At 40.7% G+C, this 23,754-nt stretch overlaps 1 protein-coding gene and 1 pseudogene across 5 annotated transcripts in view; both read left to right on the top strand.

Annotated features, from left to right (window-relative positions):
- MCTP2 (multiple C2 and transmembrane domain containing 2) overlaps window positions 1-23,754 on the top strand; it is a 202,634-nt gene that overhangs the window by 158,933 nt on the left and 19,947 nt on the right. For 2 of the 5 annotated variants that reach the window (XM_068991397.1, XM_068991398.1), the window contains exons 17-19: window positions 167-289; window positions 3,660-3,701; window positions 20,476-20,585. In XM_068991397.1, coding sequence (XP_068847498.1) covers window positions 167-289; window positions 3,660-3,701; window positions 20,476-20,585 — 275 coding nt within the window. The remainder of the gene's footprint in view (window positions 1-166; window positions 290-3,659; window positions 3,702-20,475; window positions 20,586-23,754) is intronic. The other 3 variants (XM_068991400.1, XM_068991399.1, XM_068991401.1) reach the window with 3 other exon arrangements.
- On the top strand, window positions 16,241-16,368 carry LOC138095636 (U4 spliceosomal RNA; annotated as a pseudogene).

Below are 23,754 nucleotides of genomic sequence, written 5' to 3'. Positions count from 1 at the left end.
GTGTGTGTGTGTGTGTGTGTGTGTGTGTGTGTGTGTGTGTATTTTAATCTACTTGGAACTATACAGAGAATCCTGGGTTTGATCTCCTTAAGTCAGTGAGTAGGAGCTGAGGATTGTTCCCATATTATTTCTGCAAGAAATCATTTGCTCTTTGTCTTCCAATCAGGTGTTTCTAGTCGCTGTCTGGAATTTTGAACTCTACATGATCCCTCTGGCTCTATTGCTGCTCTTTGTCTACAATTCCATCGGACCCACGAGAGGGAAGGTGGGCAGCATCCAGGACAGCCAGGTGAGCACAGGTTCCAATAATTCCGACATTTGATTAGAAAAGAAAATGTGTTAGCAGTAAACCACCGCCACCAAAGCATGATCTGATCCACCACATTTGAGACAGGAGGACCAACACTGCTCGTGTGTTCATGGTACAGAGAAGATATTCATCACGTGTAATCTGGAGTCTTCCTTCTAGAGCGTCTATGTTCCTGTGTCTGGGCCTGCCTCCTTAGCATGAGTGAGCCATCTGGTTTTTCGTCAGCATTTCCAGGCAGGCAGCACCTGTCTGGGTGTCCATCTGGTTCTCCATAGAGTTCCTGGGAATAAGATTCTCCACTTCCCAGGTGGTACTAGTGGTAAAGAACCCACCTGCCAACGCAGGAGACATAAATGAAGCAGGTTTGATCCCTGGGTCGTAAAGATATCCTGGAGGAGGGCATGGCAACCCACTCCAGTATTCTTGCCTAGAAAATCCCATGGACAGAGGAGCCTGGTGGGCTACAGTCCACAGGGTTACAGAGTTGGACATGACTGAATCGACTTAGCACGCACACATGCAGAACAAGCTTTTGGTGGCTTCTTGAGTCCCTTCAGGGAAACACAAGTGGAAGGTGTCTCAGACCTCCCCAGATAGTTCTCCTGTGCAGTATTCTCTAGCCTAAGGCGTCAGGGGATCCGCTGAGGCTGGCTCTCTTCTAGGAAAGTCAGAGAGTGGGTGGGCATGGGCCCCCCTCTGTGCTCAAGTGCCCAGGTTTTTCCTGCAATTCTCAAGCTCACTGTGGTGTTAAAGGAAACACAGGCAGGGCCTCTTCTCCATGACATTCCCCCACATCTACTTTTCTTACTTTTTCTCCGTCTCTCCCTCCCTTACCCCTCTTATTCTAGCTCATACAATCTTTTTCTGCTCTTTATTAGAAGGAACTTGTATGTGTAGACTTGCTTTGTGATATAAGCTTGTTATTGCAGGTTCAAGAACCAAGTTGTCAAAACAAGTCAAAGATCTTGGGACTTGGTAACATCCTTTAGAAAAAAATGACCTCCATGTTGGGTTTTCTAAGACTCAAAAGCTGACCGTCTTCACCCATTTTTCCTTATAATATTCTGATTATTGGAAAATAATTGTCTCTGAAATAACAGATATTTAAGGCATGTTTCTGGTTTCATTTGGGGTGGTGGGAAATGAGTATAAAACACAGAGTAAAACGTCAGACAAACTCAAAATTCTGTTTGGTTTTTGATCATTGTAGTTCAGTAAGCATGTGCTTGTATCAATAATGAGGCACCTGAAGATGCTAGAACCAACTAACAAACAAATAGCCTTAAAATACAAGTTTATGTAAGGATTAAGTTTCATGGAGCTACAAATGAAGAAGCGTTTTACAACATCTGTTGTAAAAGTGCTGTGTCTATAACATTTTTATAATTTTAGTCAGGTTTCCAGCTATATATATGATGTACCTGTTTATAGCGTGTGTGTGTGTGTGTGTGTGTGTGTGTGTGTGTGTGTGTGTGTGTGTATGTGTGTATTTGTAGGCAGGTATGGACTTTCCTCATGGCTCAGATGGTAAAGAATCTACCTGTAGTGTGAGAGACCCAGGTTTGATCCCTGGGTCAGGAAGATGCCTTGGAGAAGGAAATGGCAATCCACTCCAGGATTCTTGCCTAGAAAATTCCATGGACAGAGGAGCCTGGCGGACTACAGTCTGTGGGGTCGCGAAAGAGTCAGACACCACTGAGTGACTATACTTCCACTCTGATACATCTGTATGGGCTTCCCAGATGGTGCTATTGGTAAAGAACCCACCTGCCAAGGCAGGAGACGTGAGAGACCTGGGTTCAGTCCCTGAATTGGGAAGATCCCCTGGAGGAGGGCACATAACCCACCCCAGTATTCTTGCCTAGAGAATCCCATGGACAGAGGAGTCTGGCAAGCTACAGTCCTTGTGTGTGTGTGTGTGTGTGTGTGTAAGTAAATATGGGTACATAAGTGTTCTTGTGTGGATATGTGTATAAATGTGTATATATATATATATGTGTGTGTGTGTGTGTGTATGAAACTTTTTACTTCACTAAACATTTTGTAATTCATTATCTGTTTTAAACTTGGTAACATAACCCTGAAGGAGTCAAGAACTACTATTTTCATTTCATGCTTGATGGAACTAAGGTTCAGAGTGGCAGAGTGATTTGCCCAAAGTCACACAGCAAAACAGTACTGGATCAAGGTCTCTGGCTGAAGACTTTGTCTCAGATGAAGACGTCTGACTCCTAATTACAGAGTTCTTTCCCCCCATAGCAGGTTTTCATTGTATTCATTTTTATCCTTTGTTATCCATTTGCTCTCATGGAACATGCTTATTGAATAGGTTAGTTCTCCAGTATCAGTAAGCATTCCACAGACTGCTCGGTGACATTTGTAGGAATTCTAGGAGGTAATTAAGTACCAGCCCTGCCTGAAGAAATTACTCAGTGGTTTATGGAGGACAGCAGAGTAGTGATACTTCAGAGTTACTCCCTTGTACAAGCAAGATGTTGACCATTCTTTTTTCTGTTGAGACAATGGCAGCTAACTTGTTATGCCTGAGCTTTGCAAGGTTAAGTAGAAAGGTAAGTGTTTACACTGAAAATAGACCTGAGCTTTCTGATATACCCAGCGTTCTTTCAGAGCTCCCAAATCATTGGATTGTGTACCAACACATGTTAGCTTTTAAATGTAGCAGTAATATGATTCAGATGTACCCATTAACTAGCCAGGATTTCAAAACGAATTTGGGCAAGCCTCCGTGTGCAGCGCTGCTAGTGCTGCAGGCCCCGCCTTTAGCCCAGATCTGAACCTGGAGTTTCCTTCCCTCATCTGCGCCACCCCCCCAACTCCAGAGCCCAAGGAAAACAATAATACTGTATAGAAACCTGTATCTTATTCTTGAGATTGATTACATTCAGACTAATGCATTTTCTACTGTCTAATGTTTCGGTAATGGCCCCAGAGGAAAAGTGCGGTCATTATAGCAATGAGCCCAGCACAAACGGAGTATGGTGTTCTCAGCCTTAACCCAGCAGCTGGTTCATTTGTCAAGAATAAGAACAAAACTGTTTACAGAAGGTACAACTCGGCAATGCGGTTTTTAAAGCTGGCTGCTTTCAAAGGGCACTCGCCTAATAGCTTTATTTATAGTTAACAGTTTTATGTAGATTATGCATATCGTTTACAGTCTTATTTCAGCATCCTTTAACTTTAAAAGGGTCCTTTTTTAAGAGGGTACAATGTGTTTCAAAAAGACAAGTATTTCAATGATGTAGGAAAACTTGAAGCCTGGGTATGCATGTGTTTGTACTTGGTCATTTCAGTTGATGTTTTATTTACACATTGTGGGTTTTCCTTGTAGGAGAGCCCTGATGTGGATGAGGAGGACGATGAAGATGACAAGGTGGGTGTACTCCAGAAAGGGCAAGAAACGCTGCAGGAATGCTAGATGGCATTCCAGCCGACTGAGCCAAGCTCTGTTGTATCGTTTTACTACTGCAGGGTAACCAATATAGTGATCGAATTCTCATAATGGGTAAAAGTTACCTCTTTTCAAGTTTTAAGTGAAGATGAAAAGAGGTGCAATACAAGGAGTAACTGAAATGTTAACCAGGAGGCCTGTCATTTGAGGCAAAGTTTAGCCTTTCCCTTGGTGGATGAAAAAGGTAGTCCAGGAAGTCAGAAGTAAATCACGTGCAGTCGCTGTTCCTTGAGGCTCACGTCTGCACTCTGCGGGATGGGTCACCCGCCTCAGGATCTGTCACCTGCCCAGCTGTTGCTGGCATCGTTTTCGGCTCTACGTCTGGGTACATCTGTCCTTTCTTTCCTCCTGGGAGAATCTCTCAAATCTGCTGCTTTGTTGTCATTACGCTTTCAGACAAACCTTCTGGAATAAAACGGAAAAAAAAAAAGTAAAATGCCAAATGAGATGCTACTAGGTTCACAGTCGCCCAGGCCCCTAGATCTTGTAGGTCTGCAGGGCTCTGGGCGGTAGTGTGTAGAAGGTTGACAGGAGAGGAGAGAGGCAAGAGAGGGAACCGGAAAAGTTAAGGGTCCGATATAAAATGTGCAGTGAACAGAAATGAACAAAAACACCAAGTTCATGACACAGCCTTAAAATCCATCGAGCGAGCAGGATGGTTTTGCCCATTTGAAGGAAGTTGGGCAGATTACAAAGTAAATCTTACTTGTCGTGCTAAAATGATCATTAAGAGCAAACTAATAAAGTGTGACTTTTTAAAAAGAGAATCGGGACCCTTTCAAGAATGAAAGTCCCATGATGCAACTTTCTTCTTGATGATCTGACGTGAGTGGCTTCTGAGTGATGTAAATCCTTGAACATTAAGAATAGTCAAAGCTAGGTACTTCCCTGGTAGCTCAGTGGTGAAGAATCTGCCTGCCAACGCTGGGTTCAATCCCTGGTCCAGGAATATTCCGCATGTTTCAGAAGCCCGCGTGCTGCAACTACTGACCCTGCTCTCTGGAGCCTGTGCTTTGCAGCAAGGGAAGCCACCGCAGTGAAGACTCAGTGCAGCCAGAAATAAATGTTGTTTCAAAAAGTAGCCACAGCTAAATTAATGTGCCTTAGGAGACACGTTTCACTAAAGGAGACACGGTTCAGTTCAGTCGCTCAGTCATGTCCGACTCTGCGACCCCCATGGACTGCAAGCACACCAGGCCTCCCTGTCCATCACCAACTCCAGGAGCTTGTTCAAACTCATGTCCATCGCGTCGGTGATACCATCCAACCGTCTCCTCTTGTCATCCCCTTTTCGTCCTGCCTTCAATCTTTAATGAAATTACTTTAAAGCTACACAAGGAGTAATCATCAATTTTATTAACCAAAGGTTGGGAGTGAGGAAGATCTCTTTCTCTCTGGCCAAGTCTGTATAAACAAGGCACCTAGGAACGAAGACATCACCCACCCTAGAGAGAGCATTGTGACTGTGGGGCTTTATCCCCTCTAAGAGAGAAGAAATCCAACAAGAAGGTGATCCATGAAAGAGTGGGTTGAGTAAACAGGAAGGTAATAAAGTCATCCATGAAGGGATTCCAAGCTCCCAATGCAGGGGCCCCAGGTTCAGTCCCTGGTCAGGGGACTAGATCCCACATGCCACATCTCAGAGTTTGTATGTGCTGCAACTATAGATCTCACGTGCTGCAGTGAAGATCAGAGATCCCACATGCCACAGGGAAGACCCAGTACAGCCAAACAAAAACAGTTAAAAAATATCAGCCATGAAAGTTTAGAGCAGTGGTTGGCCTGATCTAACTTTCCATTGTGGTACCTTAAGGACTCTCTGGGGGTGTGGAGGGAAAACCGCGTGGGCTGTGATCTACATGGATGAACCTGGGAGCTCTTGCAGTCCTCTAACTAAGCATGGCCCTCCTCAGAGCAGATAGGTCAGCCCACTCACACTGAGGATGTTGGCACTGGGGTCTCCACGTCTCCTCTAGGGCAGTTCCATTCTTGAGATACTTTGATTGGTTGTAGTACATCTGTAGGGCCTTTAATAGCCCTATATGGCCTTGTTTCTTTTGCCTCCTCAATTTCATACTCCTGTGGAAACTTCCTTTTGCCTTTTTATACTGTTGATGGGTCCTCCAATGGACCACGTTTTGTCAGAACTCCCTGCTGTGACTCGTCCATCCTGGGTGGCCCTACACGGCATGGCTCATAGCTTCATTGAGCTCCACAAGCCCTTCGCCACCACAGGGCTGTGCTCCATGAAGGAGGCCCGGCGTGCTGCAGGCCCTGTTGCAACGAGTGGGACACGACTTAGCGAGTGAACTTCTGAAGCCACAGGTCTGAAGTGAAAGGTTGGTCTCTGTTTAGACCTCTTCTGCTGAACACAGGCCTTCTGTTGGGAGGGGGAGACTGGCGCACTGCAGCCCTTTTCCACATCTCTGCCCTGTCACTTCTCTAAGAGATGTGTTAACTAGAGGGACTTCCAACTGGAAGACCTCCGGAGCACACCTCCACCTACAGATTATTAGGCTTTATCATTTCTTCTCCATGTGGAGCGGCCTCCATACCCAGAGCTGGTCCCTGAAGCAAGGAGGCCCTGGGCCACGCCCCTCCACAGAGTGCTGACTCCAGGGGCTTCCCCACAGCGCCCTTCTGGCTTCTGTTGTGTGTTAGACATGACAGACGGGCTTCTGGGAACTGTAACACACCCAGTGAGAGATGGACTGTTTACAAATTATAAACATCCAGCCGTCTCCTTCCAAACCAGGAGAGGAGGGGAACTCCTTTCTACTCAAACTATCCATCTTGAAAGTGACACTCCTTAATTGCCAGCATCCCTTCCCACCAAATACCATCACAGACAACCGTGGAAGATGAAAGCGTGCCGGGGGGCCCCTTGGCACAGCTTCCTCGGGAGATGGACATGTTCCCATATTCTGTCTGTCTCCACTGCACAGACCAGGACACGGTCTGGGGTCTGTCATCGTTTCATTGTCCGGAACAGGGATGGCTGTAAAATGACATCACCGTAGCCTCTCGCTTCTTCTCATTGTTAAAAGTCCATGTTAATGCCCTGTATTTTTTTCGAAACCAAATTAGACTCCACAATTTTGCCTTGCTTGCTTCGGTGGGCTTTCAGTTACAATGTAGAATGTTTGGGTAACTAGTTTTTTGGCTTTTAGGAAGCTAAAGGTACAAACTCAACTTTGAAGAGAGGAAATCTTTCTTAGACCTGATGGCCCCATGCAAGAAATTGCTTGTTACAAGTATAGTTTGCTGGGGACCCCTGAACAAACAGATAATGGCTAAGTTCAGCCAACAGCAATCAGCTGACATTTCCTATTTGTATCAGATTCCGTATGTGAAATTCTTCTTTGTGGACCTTATTTGTACGGATGGATTACAATGAAAATTGCATTAAATTTGCTACACAGTAAAGGTCAGTAATTGAAGCATGAACCAAGAAACTATTGTGTAAAATGCTGTATCCCATATTTAGGAAAGGTCATGCAAAGCAATAATATCTTGTTTTCATTGCAGAACGTATAAATACTTGCATTAGCGTTTCTTTCTTTTTTCCAGCCCAACAATCACTTGTATAGAATATTTCAGGATTTACTATTAACAACAGGAAGAAAGAATAATAAGGGCATGTAATAATAAAGAAAAAAAACCCTGCCTGTTGCTGTCATAAAGACACTGCTCGTGATGCCTGCATTGTGGCTTGGTTGGTTTTAACTCAGCTGTCAGAAATAGGATTGAATCAGCTGTTTGAGATTATCAGTGAGTTCACAGTTGCTTTACAGTGTTTGGTGGAAAAGATCCTCCTTTCATGTCAATTATGGGTGAAAAACATGTGGATCTTTTCCTTTAAGAAAATAAGAGACATACATTTTTGTGGATCGATGATTTTGTAATGAAAGAATATGAATAGATATTATATCCCTATCCTCTTTTCACAAATTATGAAAATTTTAGTATATTTCACAAATATACTAAAATCTAAGTATATTTAAACCATCAATCCTAGTTTTTCAAACGATTTTTTATCCTCCTAAATGATTAGTCCACTCACCACCACCCAGGTAGAGCCTTCTTAGAGAGAGAAGGAAATGTGTGTACTTTCAGAAGCTCTTGTAAGTTCACTTACGTAGTCCTTTGGGTGAAGTTGTTCAGGGCCAGTGTGCCTTGTTCCCTGTGTTTTCTTGTCCCAGAAAGAGAAGATGGCCTGTAGTGTCTCAGCCAGGGAAGACTGTCATTCTTGGAGGAAGTCTCCTTGCAGTTTAATAGTGAGAGTAGTTTTCTTTATGATTCCTTTGTGCCTTCCTAAGCATGTCCAAAACACAGCAAGTTACTTTGATTAGTGATTTTTTTTTTTAATCTGCTGACTAAGTTGTGGTACTTTAGGATGGTGTGGCATGTTTAAGAAAATGAAAAATCAGATAATATCTTCGAAAAGTTAACAGTAGTTGAATACACACACACATACTTTCAGGGCATCTACAGTCTACATACAGGACATATTGTAGAGAACGTTATGGATAATTTTCAGGGGAATAAAATAAATGGTTGTTCTGAGGTAACTTTTAATTTGAATTAATATTATTTTCAGTGATGAAGTGATTTAATTGCTAACATTCCTACCATACCATCTTACTTCCAAGACTTTCATATTAAAATGGATTCCAGCCAATTCTTAATTATCCGTTTATACATGTTTTGAATTAAAAGGAATTGGCTTCCTTATTCTTACAGTCTTTTCCCTGACACATTGACTTGGTTCAGATCACTTTTTAAAAATCAAACGTCCATCCTTAAGATGTTTGGCTTCATTACCTTCAGAAATAACCCAGAAATACTATTAATCTAATATTGAAGCATTATTCACCCTACTACTCTCTGGCTCACTGGTGGACCCAGAACTTGTGGACTTTCTTTGACTCCTACCGTAAAGATTTTCCTTGTATGTTGCTCCCAAATATTGTGAAATATGGCATATCAGACTGTAAATGGTATTTATATGGATTATCCTCTTATTAAGTAATTTACTTAACAGGCTCTGATGTTATAGAGTATACATCCGGATATTTATCTTGCCATTGCCTTAAATTTTTACATTATGCTAATAGAGAAGACATTGGACATTGTATCTCAGTTATCCACAAGTCATTGTTTTCCTGACGATAGTAGCCATTCCTCTTGTCTCCTATTGAAATCCCCTCTGTTTCAGTGTGTTTTGCCCTAAGTCCCCATCAACCAATGAGTTTGCGAGGTAATTAACAGATAATTTACAAAATATTTGATAGAAAGGTAGGAAAACCACTTTCTTCTCAAGGGAAAAATTGTGATTTCGCATAAGTAATGAATGACATAAAAGCAATAATTTAAAATGAGACCATTTTGGAACTTCCTGGCAGTGCAGTGGTTAGGACCCCGCACTTCCACTGCAAGGGAGTATGGTTCAATCCCTCGTTGGCCCAGTGAGACCCCACATGCTGCGGGACACAGCCAGAAAGTTAAAAAAGAGAGAGACCGTTTTGAGTAAGAATTATTTAAATGATTAGATAATTCGTATTTGTAGAGTGTTTACAATTTGCAGACTGTTTCTGTGTGCTTTAACTCGTTCAGTACTCGAAGTAAACTGTTAAATTTGATATTATTTTCCCCATCTGTAAATGAAGTCACCCAGGTTAAGAGAAATGCAGCACTGCATTGGAAAATTTCCCAGCCAGGAGCAAGATTCAAACCCAGTCCTCTGATCTAAATCCGGTTTATTTTGGACTGTGTTATGTTGATACAAGGGAAACCTTATTAATTCACTGGCCCGTTTTTCCGCATTATTATTGGTAACATTTATGGAGTGTTTGCCCTGTATCTGTGATGGCTCCTTTCTGTCAAAATTTGTAGACTACACTGGGTGTCAGAGATGCAGTGCCTGGGTGAGTCAGGACTGCTTAAAGGTGCTATTTGTGCTGAGTCTTAGGTGATAACTATTTTATCTTCTACGCGCCTCAGTCCCCCCACCTCAAGGAAAGCTAGAGCACACACAGCTAAACCAGCAGCTGCTGGCACTGTGTGTTTACCTATGAGATGACAGTTGGGGAAAACCATCAGCCTGTTGGCCCTGTAACACTGTGGCACCCGTCAGTTGGCTCAGAAAAACTTTTAAGGAAGTCAATCTTCCCACGGTCTAAATTCCAAATAATTTTATCCTCAGTGTTCCCAATTTTTCAGAGGTATGTTTTATCAACATCTTCCTCGTGTTGATGATGTTGATTCCTTTTGCTTTTTTAGCCCTCTGGTTTGATCCCTGATGAAAATCCTGTTGCAGGCCAAAGAAACCTGTTGATAAAGATCAGTCAGTATGGAAGGACTTTGTGTAATGAACAGGTCGTGGGAGCAGTTTATAACTGCTTCAAAATGATATTGATTCAAAATCCAGTCTGCTTCATATTCGTTTCCCAAAGCAAAAATACTGCCTGAGAAGGAAGTACTCTCCCAAAAGAGGACAGAGATTTTTCTTCATTTTAATAGTGTACCATAAAGTAGGGGGTGTGTGTGTCCATGAACACAGGGCTTGTCTCATGGGAAGAAACCTTAAGGACAGTTTCCAGTGCATTAAGCCAGATTCCTGGAGGACAATTTTTAATCGCATATATCAGAAATATTACTTTTTATTCTTTGTTATGACAGATGCTGAGAGGTTTTTTTACCCCCCTGCTAAATGCCACTCAGTCTATTTCTGATGTTTATAATTCTTCAAGTTCTCGAATTGCAGGCTTTTAATATTCAGTGGGATGAAGTAGACCAAACAGATTTCCATTTAAAATCTGAAGTCCTATTTCTGCATCTTTTCTCTGGATGGTTTGCATTATTGGAATGATCCTAAGATAGAAATGTTGTATCTTTCCCTTTAGGGGATCCTGGGCATCCTGTGGCAAATACTACTCAATTTTTAAGCATGTCACAAAGAGCTTTCCTGATGTGGTCAGTTTTTAGGACTATCTCTTTGGTTATGCTTAGGTAATTAGTAGAGAAAGATTTTCTTGACTCAGAACATGTATGAAAGATTTAAAGTAACACACTGATTATATAATGAATTCTTAGCTGTAAATTCATTTTGATGGTGTTAATTCTCTCCTAGAGGCTCAAAGCTACTTTATTACACCTACAGTGCTGTGCTCTTTGGAGATATTGTGGAAGCCAGCAAAGCCTCGAAGAAGGGAAAAATCCACTGCCTGATTCATTCATTTATTTATTTATTTATTGGCTTTGTTCTTAAAGAACAACCATGTTGCAGCACAGGCATATTATTTGTTCTTCATTTAGCTGTCTCTAAAACTTAACTGAAAGACTCAGTGGGTTTTTTTTTTTTTTTGACATTTTGTAAGCAAATGGTCAATGAAAAAGAGAATACTCAATACATTTTATATAATAATATGCATTTTAATGTTACAGAGTTGGAATTTGTAATAATTTTCCTTAAAATTATTATAATAATTACATTGTTTTTCTTATAATCATTCTCTATAGCATAAAACAAAGGATCCTTTTGAAATTTGAGTTCTGGATCTGGAAAGTTCCATGCTTTCATCTCTTCTGTTACATGGTGATACCTACTTGCTCATGAAAGTGTTAGGCACTCAGTCGTGTCTGATTCATTGTGACCCCATGGACTGTAGCCTGCCAGGCTCTGTCCGCGGAATACTCCAGGCAAGAACACTGGAATGGGTTGCCATTTCCTTCTCCAGGGGATCTTCCCAACCCAGGGATCATGAAGTAGACCCTAAATCATGTGAATTTTATTTATGCCTTGGTGTTTTCTGAAATTCGTATGGAGACGTAAAACCCATTCTTTCTCAAATGTGGGAATCTAAAAATATGCAGGCAGCCGCAATTATCTTGTTCATTGGTTTAATCACACCAGTGGCCATCTCTGTTTTTATTACAGATTTCCCTCTATAAATGAGAAGGCTTGTATGTTAAGGAAAAATACAAGCACATGTAATAACAGTTTCCTCTTCCTGAATGAGCCACTATTACTCTTCCCAGACAATTTGGTAGCAGCAGCAGATGGAATGCTGTGTTTGCTAAACTGTGTTATTGCCACATCCCCTGGTTCAATCTGAAACGTGTAAATAAAGCCAGCGTGATGCAGACAGAACCGCCAGATGATCTTTCATAGGACGCAGGGCAACATGAGTGGACTTGTCCTGGGAGATCCTTGCTTTTGAAACGTAAATGAACCCCAGGATTCTTTAAGCTAGACAAAAGGTGATTCTTTCTTTTTCATTTCTTTGCATTCTCAGTGGGCAAGGACTTGACATTTATGAAGCACCTGGAGGGCACCAAACGCTTTACATATGATAGTTAATTCTCCAAACACTCCAATTAGGGTAAGGATTATGATCCCCCTTTTTCAGGTAGCAAAATTGTGACTCCAGAAACCATTAGGAACTTGAGATGATCAGAGTGCTAGTAGGTGACAAGACCAGTGTTGAACTCCCTTTCTCCTGACTCCATAGCCTGTGATTAATAAAATATGCAGACCTGAGGATTTGATACATCTTAAGTCTCCCCTACCCCCACTGCAAACTTTTCATCTGTTGTTGTAAACCCTGGCTACTCCAGCTTCTAAATAAGAATGGATGCATTTTTATGTTGTAAATTATGGTATGTATTTTTTGCAAGTTGCACATAAGTTTGCTAAGATGTTTCGCAAGACAAGTTAAAAAAATAAGAATGAAAAGAAATGTTTTTCCCCAAATATTTTCAAAAAGCCTAATTTAACATGCATTCTTATGAAAATTGGGCAAAGAATACTGGAAATGAACATTAGATGGAAGTATGTAACTGAATAAGATGTCTAAATACCATGTGTTCTGCAGTAAGTTGAGATCCATAGACACCAGAGAAGCAGATGACAAACAGTAAAGTTGAGCTGAATGCCTCCCCTTTAAAATGTGCACACTTGCTCTGGACTTGATGATCCTGGACTGGAATCCACTGCCACATACATGTGGACACAGACACATCACCTGACCTCTTTGGACCTCAGTTTCCTGTTAATGGAAATGTAATATCAAAGACCGTATAACATGTCCATTGGTATACCAGAAAATATAATTAGAGAAAATTCCCATCAAGAGTAGTTGTTTTTCAGTCGCTAAGTTGTGTCCAACTCTTTTTGACCCCATGGACTGCAGCACGCCAGGCTTCCCTGCTCTTCAGTGTCTCCCAGAATTTTCTAACTCATGTCCATTCAGTCAGTGATGCCATCCAACCATCTCATCCTCTCTTGGCCCCTTCTCCTCCTGCCCTCAGTCTTTCCCAGCATCAGGGTCTTTTCCAGTGAGTTGGCTCTTCACCTCAGGTGGCCAAAGTATTGGAGCCTCAGCTTCAGCATCAGTCCTTCCAATGAATATTCAGGGTTGATTTCCTTTAGGATTGACTGGTTTGATCTCCTTGCTGTCCAAGGGACTCTCAAGTATCTTCTCCAGCACCACAGTTTGAAAGCGTCAGTTCTTTGGCACTCAGCCTTCTTTGTGGTCCAACTCTCACATCTGTACATGAGTACATTGCTTATAAAGGTAACCTTTGTAATATAGAGAGTGAAAAGAACGTTTGCTGCTAGAGTGATGAAAAGGATAGAGGTGTGATGCAAATTGAGAGAAAAAGACAGTAGTTGTTGTGGACTGGCATCTCCTGGAAAGGTCTCATGGAGACCAGGAGTGTTAGTTAGACCTTTAGGTCATTCTGCTGGAGTTGGGAGGCCTGAAATCTTCTCTTTAACCCTAAGCACTTATTTCCTGGGTTGATGCAAATGATCTTTTGATACTAATATAAACATGATTTCCTCTGTTCTTCCTCTTCATCCATTCGTTTCTCCATCAAATACACACTGTCTCAGCACTAAGGATGTTCCTACCACAGTTGCTGGTACTGAGAACGCAAGTTGAGGTAAGGCAGTCTGGTCTTATCTGTTGGTCCACCAGTTCAAATAGGGCATAGCGGAACAGGAGGCTCTTCGAATATCTTTTCAAAATTTTGCTTATTTATTGTTGACTACTCTGGGTCTTCATCGCTGTGCACAGCCTTCCTCCAGTTGCGCCTAGTTGTGGTGCATGGCTTCTCATTGCAATGGCTTCTCTTGTTGCAGAACATGGGCTCTAGGGCACATAGGTTTTGGTAGATAGTTACACAGTGCAGGCTTAGTTGCCCCACGGCATGTAGAATCTTCCTGGAGCAGGGATGGAACCCATCTCCCCTGCATTGGTAGATGATTTCTTAGCCACTGGACCAGCAGAGAAGACCCATTTCTTCCAGTATTAATGAAGCACTCAAGCTATGAAAATGTAAATATCATCTTATAGCATAGAAGCTACCATGCCTTGTTGAATACACAGATTCATTGCCCAAAGGCAATAAAAGCCACTCAGAGAACAAAAATGACATTTACCACTAATCATGAGAGTACCTGCCCTCAGGTGAATTTTCCCCTCTCATATATGGCTAGCATATGTCATGTGCAGAGCTTCTAAGGAGAAGGGTAGAAACTTATACAAAAGAAAAAGCCTTTTTCTCCCAGTCCAAGAAGAATGCTTTGGACACAATTGGTCCCTTGCTGTGCTAATGAATTTTAGGTAAAGCTGATTTAGGTTCATCACATGTTCCTATTTGCCCAAATATTTCCATTTACTGATTTTATATTCCCCATTTTTTAAAAAACTCAGAAGGCAATGGCACTCCACTCCAGTACTCTTGCCTGGAAAATCCTATGAACGAAGGAGCCTGGTAGGCTGCAGTCCATGGGGTCGCTAAGAGTCGGATACGACTGAGTGACTTCCCTTTCACTTTTCACTTTCATGCATTGGAGAAGGAAATGGCAACCCACTCCAGTATTCTTGCCTGGAGAATCCCAGGGACGGGGGAGGCTGGTGGGCTGCCGTCTATGGGGTCGTACAGAGTCGGACACAACTGAAGTGACTTGGCAGTAGCAGCAGTATTATATTTACTGTTTCCATTAAAATAAGCCAGGACAAGCTGCCCGTGCTTTCAGTTTGTGTGTTCAGTCTCTTCTATATCTTTACTAGTAGCCTAGGATTTAGATGTCAGTTACACGGGTTCTTGGGCTTCCCCGATGGCTCAGCAGGTAAAGAATCTTCCTGTAATGCAGCAGACATGGGTTCGATCCCTGGGTCGGGAAGATCCCCTGGAAGAGGAAATGGCAACCCACTCCAGTATTCTTGCCTGGAAAATCCATGGACAGCGGAGCCTGGCGGGCTCCAGTCCACGGGATCACCAAGAGTCAGGCACGACTTATTAGTAGAAGGGTTCTCACTGATGCCAGGTTAAGTCCAAGCAGGGATGACCCATCTATTTTCCTGATTCTTTCTAAATAAAACTTAGCTTTAAAGGAAGGCTTTTGGATTGCGCCTGATAAGACAAAGTGCTCTTAGGCAATTGTGGAGACGTATGTGATGACCCCAGTGTACCAGACTGTGGTGGCAAGGTCATTGCCAGGGCCAGTCAGATGCATAAAACGTCCAAGCAGCCAGGTCAGAGTGCTCAGAGATGAGAAAGATGGGAAACGATAGCAACTATAGCACTGATGTATAGTAAACACATACAGAATTTTTTGGGCAGTGGTGGCTCAGAGGTTAAAGCGTCTACCTCTAATATGGGAGACCTGGGTTTGATCCCTGGATCGGGAAGATCCCCTGGAGAAGGAAATGGCAACCCACTCCAGTATTCTTGCCTGGAGAATCCCATGGACGGAGGAGCCTGGTGGGCTACAGTCCATGGGGTCGCAAAGAGTCGGACACGACTGAGCAACTTAACTTCTAACTTCTTCATGGATAGGAGAATAAAAGATAGTCTACACATTTTTACTATGATGTTTTATTTCACTCTTTATTTTTAGTAAATCTGCACATTGTTTTACTTCTTGATAATGCTTTTTCAGTGAGTAAATAATAATAAAGTGTTGCATGTTTAATGGATAATAATAATGAATAATCAAGTACTGATAATCCATTTTTCAAGGTAATTGTTGATGGACTAACTGGTTCACATTTCCTGTCTACCACCGGGACCGTGATCACATCACTGGTACATGTAAACTTAAGTTGCAAACCTGCTGCAGAGTCTTCAGCTGTCACTAGTTATTTTTAGAAGACCCCTTCTGGAAACATGGTTTTAACTTAACATAGCCCAAAAGATGCGTTTACACATCCTTGTGTGCAGCATGGCTTTTCGTATGGATCAAATGACTGTTCTTGCACACTTATCTCATCTTCCATTCCAAAGTTTCATTATGCATGTATGAAAAAGGGCAAGGTACATGGTAATAGGCTCACTTCAGTAGCATCAGTGTATCAAAAACTTGTGAAGAGTCAAATGACGCCAGTCTTATCAGCATGCCATCAAATGACTCAAATAATATCAAGTAAGTTAATTCTGAAATCTGTTGTAGCTTTGCACAGTGGCAATATTGTAGCCAATGAGGTTTATCTGAGGAGTGATTACTGCTAATTGAAAACTTTTCCAGTACCCTGCTGTGACAACCTGAAATGTTATATTTTTTCATCCACTGTATGGAATCAAAATAGAGCTTTTACAATTTAGCTTTACAAAAACTGAAATCTCTGACATCAGGAATGCTATTGTAAATTTATTTTGAACATGTAGCATTGAGGGTTATTTAATATTGTAGTGATAATATGAATGCAAATTTTGATGAAGCATAGCACCATGGCTAATAAGATACTCATGTACGTTGAATGGATCTTCGAAGCATAAATTTACAAGTGATAGATCATGGTACCCTATTATCCATGATTGCATACAGACAAGTGATAATGCACCACCAATTGAATTAGCAGCTGTAGTGTCCACATTTATAAATATTTTATATATACAGAGTTGGGGTAGCAACAGCAAAGTTTTCATGGCAAAGATGTGTCAAATATAAAAATATATTTCATTCAGCGTGGCTGTGGGCTCTTTCTTTTTGCTGCCAGTCATCCATCCATCAGTCTGCTTTTGAGTGTTTGAAACCTTTGATAAACTCTCTCAACTTAAACATTCTCCAAAGCTGTTGACCTCTTGTGCTAAAAAAAAAGATACCTTTTCAGTGTTTGTTGCATTTTGGTCATGTCAGTTGGAAATATTTTAATCAAAATTTTTGATAACTGAAAATTCTAATTACTTCATCTTTGGAAGCTTTTAGTAGATGGAAATCAATTTTAAAGAACTGGCAAAAATAACGATTTTTTTTTCTTTACAAAAGCAAGGGATATTCAACACAAAGCAATCTGTGAGGTCAGATCCTGTGCATGATTCAGTGTTTAAATTCACAAGTTACACTCTGGATTATCCCAGTTTGTGGGATTAGAAAAACTTTTGATTTTTAATAGGATAAATACAAATTCTACCCAGGATTGGAAGGAAATTGAGCAGGCACTTATTTTTCAGCATAAATTTGAAGAATTTCAACTTTAGAAGAATTTGAAAAATTATACAGACGACTTACTTAGAGTTTTATCTTGAAAAAAAAGTTTGATAAAGTTCATAGGAATGAAAATAGTACCTTTGAAATTATCTGGGCTGAAATATATACAAACTTTAATATTTAAAAAACAGAATCGAGAATATTCTTCATGTATCACATTTTTATTGTGAATTTCCAAAGTACCTCAGTCACTGGAGGTAAAGTATTTTTGTAATTAAAATTATGGTCTATAGTAGAGTCAATTAAATGTATCAATTTAACAAAGATTAAGTGCAACTCTGAAGATAGGTAAGAACAATTTTATGAAATGTAAGTGAAAAGATGACATTAAAGATAATATTACTTTTGTGGAAAAGTAATCTTGACATGGGACTGTAACAGCTATAACTAGAAAATCAATTAAATATATGAATATATGGAATGAGTAATCATTCTCATGTATCATTGTACCATTGACATAGTATGGGCAAGTTTCTTTTGTTCTAATAAATGTAAAATACATGTTTTTATCTTGAACCAATGTCATGACAATAAAAATGAAATAAAATGAAATAATCCACTAATACAATAAACCAAATTGTCAGTTGATAAATACTTCAAAAATTACATAGTTCTGTTTACTTTCACTCTTAAAAGTATACAGATATGGTTCATAAATTATCTTATTACCCTAAATAGTGAAATTTTTAGCTTGGTCTTTAAATACTGATTATTCAAACTAAAACATCAAATTCATTAAAAAATGAGAGAATCTTATGAGAATCATTTATTATGTTGATGTACTAACCCAGAATCTCTGCATTTGGGGTGTTTCAGGAGGAAAAAAAAAATCAGTCAACTAAAGTAGGAAATTGTTATGAAATGGAGCCACATGGACATTTGAGTCATTTTCCAAAAACTTGTTTTGACCTAAACACTATGCTGTTGAAAAGAGGAAGCCACTTTTGCCTTTTGGGTCAAATTCCCTGGTGCTTCCAAATCCTCCTTTATAAACATGAATATTTCTGTGGCAGACAGAGATGGGTTTTCACCACTGTGCCCTTTAATAGGTGTTGGTGGATTGCTGAATGTGAATTAAGTTGTTCTGGCAGTATATCCAGTTTTTAATACAAACCACTTGAAGAATTAGAAAGAGAGTAAGGGAAATAAGAAATTGAAAATTGGAGTGAAAAAAGTAAAAATGTCTTGCAAGTTTGACTTTGCAAGCGGAAGAATCATTGGATAAATGGGTACAGAACAGATGGTAAGACGTTACTCAGACCATCCCAGCAGACAATCTCCATATACTTATGATATGACAGTGAAAAAAAATTTTTTTATTTACCAGAGGCTATTTTCGGAAAAGGCAATAGCACCCCACTCCAGTACTCTTGCCTGGAAAATCCCATGGGCGGAGGAGCCTGGTAGGCTGCAGTCCATGGGGTCACTAAGAGTCAGACAAGACTTAGCGACTTCACTTTCACTTTTCACTTTCATGCATTGGAGAAGGAAATGGCAACCCACTCCAGTGTTCTTGCCTGGAGAATCCCAGGGACGGGGGAGCCTGGTGAGCTGCCGTCTATGGGGTCGCACAGTTGGACACGACTGAAGGGACTTAGCAGCAGCAGCAACCAGTCATTGAAATCACTGTGAGACAGTATGTTTTCCTTCCTCCATCCATGGGTCCAGGTGATGGAACAGAGAATACAAGATGAGAATGAATTTTTTTTTCTTTTGTTGCAAAGAATATTATTATAGAAATGGTCTCTTGGATTTAGAAGATAATTTAGTATAATTCTAACCCAAGTAAAATTTTAGGTAGAAAAAAATAAGTTTTGTTAGGTTTCTTTGCGGTTTTAAGTATTACATATTAGATGTAACAGCTACAATGACTCAGCTTGGCCTGAGCTAAGAAGTTAGTAACTAAATCCCAGTTACAATAGAGTTCATAAGGGAACTAGAATATGGTATCAGAATATAAGATATAGTGTGAAAATGCCCTTCTTTAGGGAATCATCTTTTATCCAACATGTGAGTGATTTCAAGATTATTTTTATAAGCATCAGGTACCTAACATGGTTAGATCATGGCATCCAGTCCCATCCCTTCATGGCAAATAGAAGGGGAAAAAGTGAAAGCAGTGACAGACTTTATTTTCTTGCACTCCAAAATCACTGCAGATGGTGATTGCAGCCATGAAATTAAAAGATGCTTGCTCCTTGGAAGGAAAGTTATGACCAACCTAGACAGCATATGAAAAGCAGAGACATCACTTTGCCAACAAAGGTCTGTTAGTTGAAGCTATGTTTTTTCCAGTAGTCCTGTACGGGTGTGAAAGTTGGACCATAAAGAAGGCTGAGTGCCAAAGAATTGATACTTTCAAATTGTGGTGCTGGAGAAGACTCCCGAGAGTCCCTTGGACTGCAAGGAAATCAAACCATTCTGTCTTAAAGGAGATCAACCCTGGATATTTATGCTGAAGGTGAAGCTCCAATATTTTTGCCACCTAATGCAAAGAGTTGACTCACTGGAAAAGACTCTGATGCTGGGAAAGACTGAGGCAAAAGGGCAAGGGGATGGCAGAGGATGAGATGCTTAGGTAGCGTCACTGACTCAGTATAAACGAATTGGAGCAGATTCTGGGAGATAGTGAAGGACAGAGGAGCCTGGTGTGCTGTATTCCGTGGGGTCCCAAAGAGTCAGATACAACTTAGTGACTGAACAACAACAACCTAACGTGGGAAAACGCATTTTAAGTTTTCTTTAAGCAAAATAAGGATAATATTCTTAGACAGCTGAATATCATCTGGATATCCAACATGTCCTATTGCTACCTGCTGGAAGCCTTTCTGAAGAACTAACTGAAGAAGGGTAAGTAAGCTAACCTGGTGAAGACAGCAACTCAGGATCAGAAGTTAGAGAATATTCTGAGAGAAGCAGCAACTCTACAGGGAAATGAAGCTCTTTTTTTCTGTGGAGTTCCCCTTCATCAGCTCATGATAGTGAGATGGTGACGTGCTTGCACACGACAAGTGGTCATATCTCATGAGTAGTCAGGAATTTGGGGGAGCCCATACGTGAATAGTAAAAAATTTAAGTTTATCTCCTGAAGTCACTCTGTTGCTACTAACCATGTTACAATAATGCTAGCATAATGATTTCTATAGCAGACCAATAAAAATGAAGTAACTGAGTTCAGTCTTTTATGTTTCTTAGGAATCTGAGAAAAAGGGCTTAATTAAAAGAATCTACATGGTTCAGGATATTGTCTCAACTGTTCAAAACATCTTGGAGGAATTAGCCTCTTTTGGAGAAAGAATTAAAAAGTAAGTTCTGCATTTGTATTATTGTGTTTGGAGTAAAACTGCCATGCTCTTGGACAAGCAAGGGGGAGGGTCTTGGGGAGGGTGGGATCAGAAAATACAAAAACAAACGAAAAACAGAAGCAACAGTCTTCGGCCTTTTAACTCTGGTTGGTTGGTTCTTCAGGTTTGTCAGCTTCACAAGGGTGGACCGCACGACCCAATTTATGCTAGTTATCTGAGCATAAGTATTAATAGTGCCTTTTTTTAATTCTCAAAATATTCTGGTTTAGGTGATAAACTATAGATTAAAACATAGATTTAATTCTCTAATGGGGTCTCAATTGAGAAAGCCTCTCTGTGATTCATGTTTTTATTTTTATTTTTTTGCTTACTTCGTTATACGCGCTGTGAACTCTGTGTAACTTGGTCTTCGTTTGATGTCCATGAACAGAGAAGGCTTTTCTTTAATTGTAAGTGATTGCTCCCCACTTTAAACCCAGTTGTGTCAGCCACGTTGTTCTTTCTAAAGAGCAACTACTGTTCTTAGTTTATTGGCCATTCTAGTTTCTTTTTAAAGGACACATTTTTTAGAAATTACATGGGTAAAGAAGAGATTAAAATCAGTACTAAAAGCCAAGTGAAACTTTGTCCATGAAGATGCAGGGAAATCAATAAGCGGTGGTTAACATCAGGAAATATAAACAGCTAATGTGGAGCTTTCTGTGGTTACTGATTTTCTTCCTCAGTCACTTATTATAACAAATTGCCCTTGAACATCCATTTATAATTGGCATAGAAAACATGTTTTTTTGCTTAAAAGGCAGGTTAAAAATTATCTTTAAACAAGTTTAGTGAGTTTTTATTGAATTTACACTTTTTTTCATGAGCGATGTTGAGAAAAATTAAGGAGCAGTAGGATTTTTGATCATGTATATTGATATCTGTCTGCTTTATCTCTCTAGGTTTCACATAAATTGAAAAATGATTCCTGAATGTACCCTCAAAATTGCTTAGCAAAAATATGTGACAGTAAAAAATAGTGAAGTGATAAAGAGGGCACTATAATTTTTCATTCACTCATTCAGCTATCAGTGTTTGAATCTCAGGCACTGACTTGGTTTAAGAATAAGACATGCATTCAAAATAACAATAGAAACCAACTAATGTCGTGTGCTAGCCACTGTTCTAAGTCTTTGACATGTAACAACTTCTTTAAGGAGTTATTTAAAGAAATTGCATTAAATGAGTCCAACAACCCTGCAGAGTAAGGATTGTTGGTATCCCCATTTTACAGATGAGGAAAATGAAGCACAGAATGATTAAACATGAAGCCCAGATCACACAATGAATAAGCTGTGAAGCTTGGATTTGAACCTGCCTGCCTCACTTTACACTATAGTGTCATTATCCTCTGGGTATCTTTTTTTTTTTTTTTTCTTGTGTGTGTGTGTGTGTGTGTGTGTGTGTGTGTGTATGTGTTTGCCTTTATGTTTTGTTCATTTTTCTGTTGTGGTATAGCTGATTACAATAGTATATTAGTTTCAGATATACAGAATAACAAGTTTTTATAGATTACATTCCATTTGAGGTTATTATAAAACATTGGGTATATGCCCTGTGTTGTACCTGTATATCCCTGTAACTTATTTCTTTTAAACGTGGTAGATTGTACCTTTTAATACTCTCTCCATGTCTTGGTACTCCCCACTTTCTTCTCTACAGGAATCTATTTTCCAGTGAAGGGAAAGAACTCTTAATAAGACAGCTAAAATAACATTGATGCTAGATAGAGGCTAGGTGGAATGTGGAGATGGGTACTACATCCCCAGAAGGATGTAGGAGAGAGAGGGACAGAGGAAAGTTCTGAAGAAGCAACAGCTTATCAGCATCTCTAAGGATGGGAAGAGCCAGCAGCTGGGCATAGAGCTGATGAATGGGAGCTTCAGTGGGTGGGTGGCTTTGTGCAAAGGCTCAAAGCCCAAGACTGTGCTCGATGGAGGGAGGTGGAGGGGAAATAGCATGTCTGTGCCACCGGGGACGGATGTGGCAGTTCCTGGAGGTGAGGCAGGTCACACGGGCCTTGAGTGGATGCAGAAAGTCAATGAAAAAAAAGTGAGCAAGGGCTGTACTGGCAGGAAAGAAGATAAGAGGATGTGGAGTGGGGGCAAGGCTGAGGACGGAAGGCCGTGTCCTTTGGTAAGACTGTCTCCGTGCTTGCATGTCTGTTAATAGACAAATGTGGCTGTTGTGCAGTTGGTAATGGTCAAGGAAATGTGTCTGATGAGAAGGGCAGAGTGATTTAAGCTGGCCCCCAGCTCCGCAGTGCCTTTTGGCGGCGGCCGTGCCCAGCACAGCTGTGGTGGCCATGTCTCGAGACGTATTTTCAGCCATGAACAGAGCACTGTTCTGCCCAGCTGTGACACAGGAAGGCGCATGAGGCTCGGCTCCTATTAATTCTTCAGCCATTCATTATTGCAGTGACCTTAAGGTTCCCGCTGGGCATTCAAGCGCAACATCATGTGTAACTCTGTTGGAATTCCATTGTAACTCAGTGCATAAGGACCAGGAAAACTCTTACCCAACTTTTGGCAACTAGAGAATAAATAAGCATGCTTAAATCTCTCAGAGCAAGGCTTCCCTTGTTACTGGCAGAGAAGACCCTGATGATTCTGTATTCACTTGGAGCAAATGGTATTTTCTTTTCTCTGCATTCTCCAATTACCTTCTCATTGTATACAGATTTCAAATGTAGGTATACATCAGGCTAATATTTGCTTAGCATGTGGCATTTGTATTATCCCAGACAGCAAACAGGATGAGTCAGAAGAGTAATGTATATTACTTGCCCTATTGCTATGAAGTGTTGGCTACAACACTAGTGTTCTTGAGTGGTTAGGGAAGTCTCCTCTCTGCAGAGAAGATACTGAGATTCAGGTAGAATTAGGACAGGGGAGTCATCCTTGCAGATGTTCTGGAGAAAGGCTTAGAAGGCACGTTTCTAGGAAGAACTTCCCTGACTCTGAAGTCATGCTGTGAAATATTGAAAGATGAGAAAGCAGGATAAGTGAAGTTTGGATGAAGGTGAGCACAGGTGGAAGGACAGATTGATGTTTTATGTTTAATCTAAATTTACATGTTGAGGGACTTCCCTTGTAGCCTGTTGGCTAAGACTCTGCCTTCTCAATACAGG

Source organism: Capricornis sumatraensis, chromosome 19 (assembly GCF_032405125.1).
Source record: "Capricornis sumatraensis isolate serow.1 chromosome 19, serow.2, whole genome shotgun sequence".
NCBI classification, from domain to species: Eukaryota; Metazoa; Chordata; class Mammalia; order Artiodactyla; family Bovidae; genus Capricornis; species Capricornis sumatraensis.
This window is presented reverse-complemented; position numbering and strand designations above follow the sequence as displayed.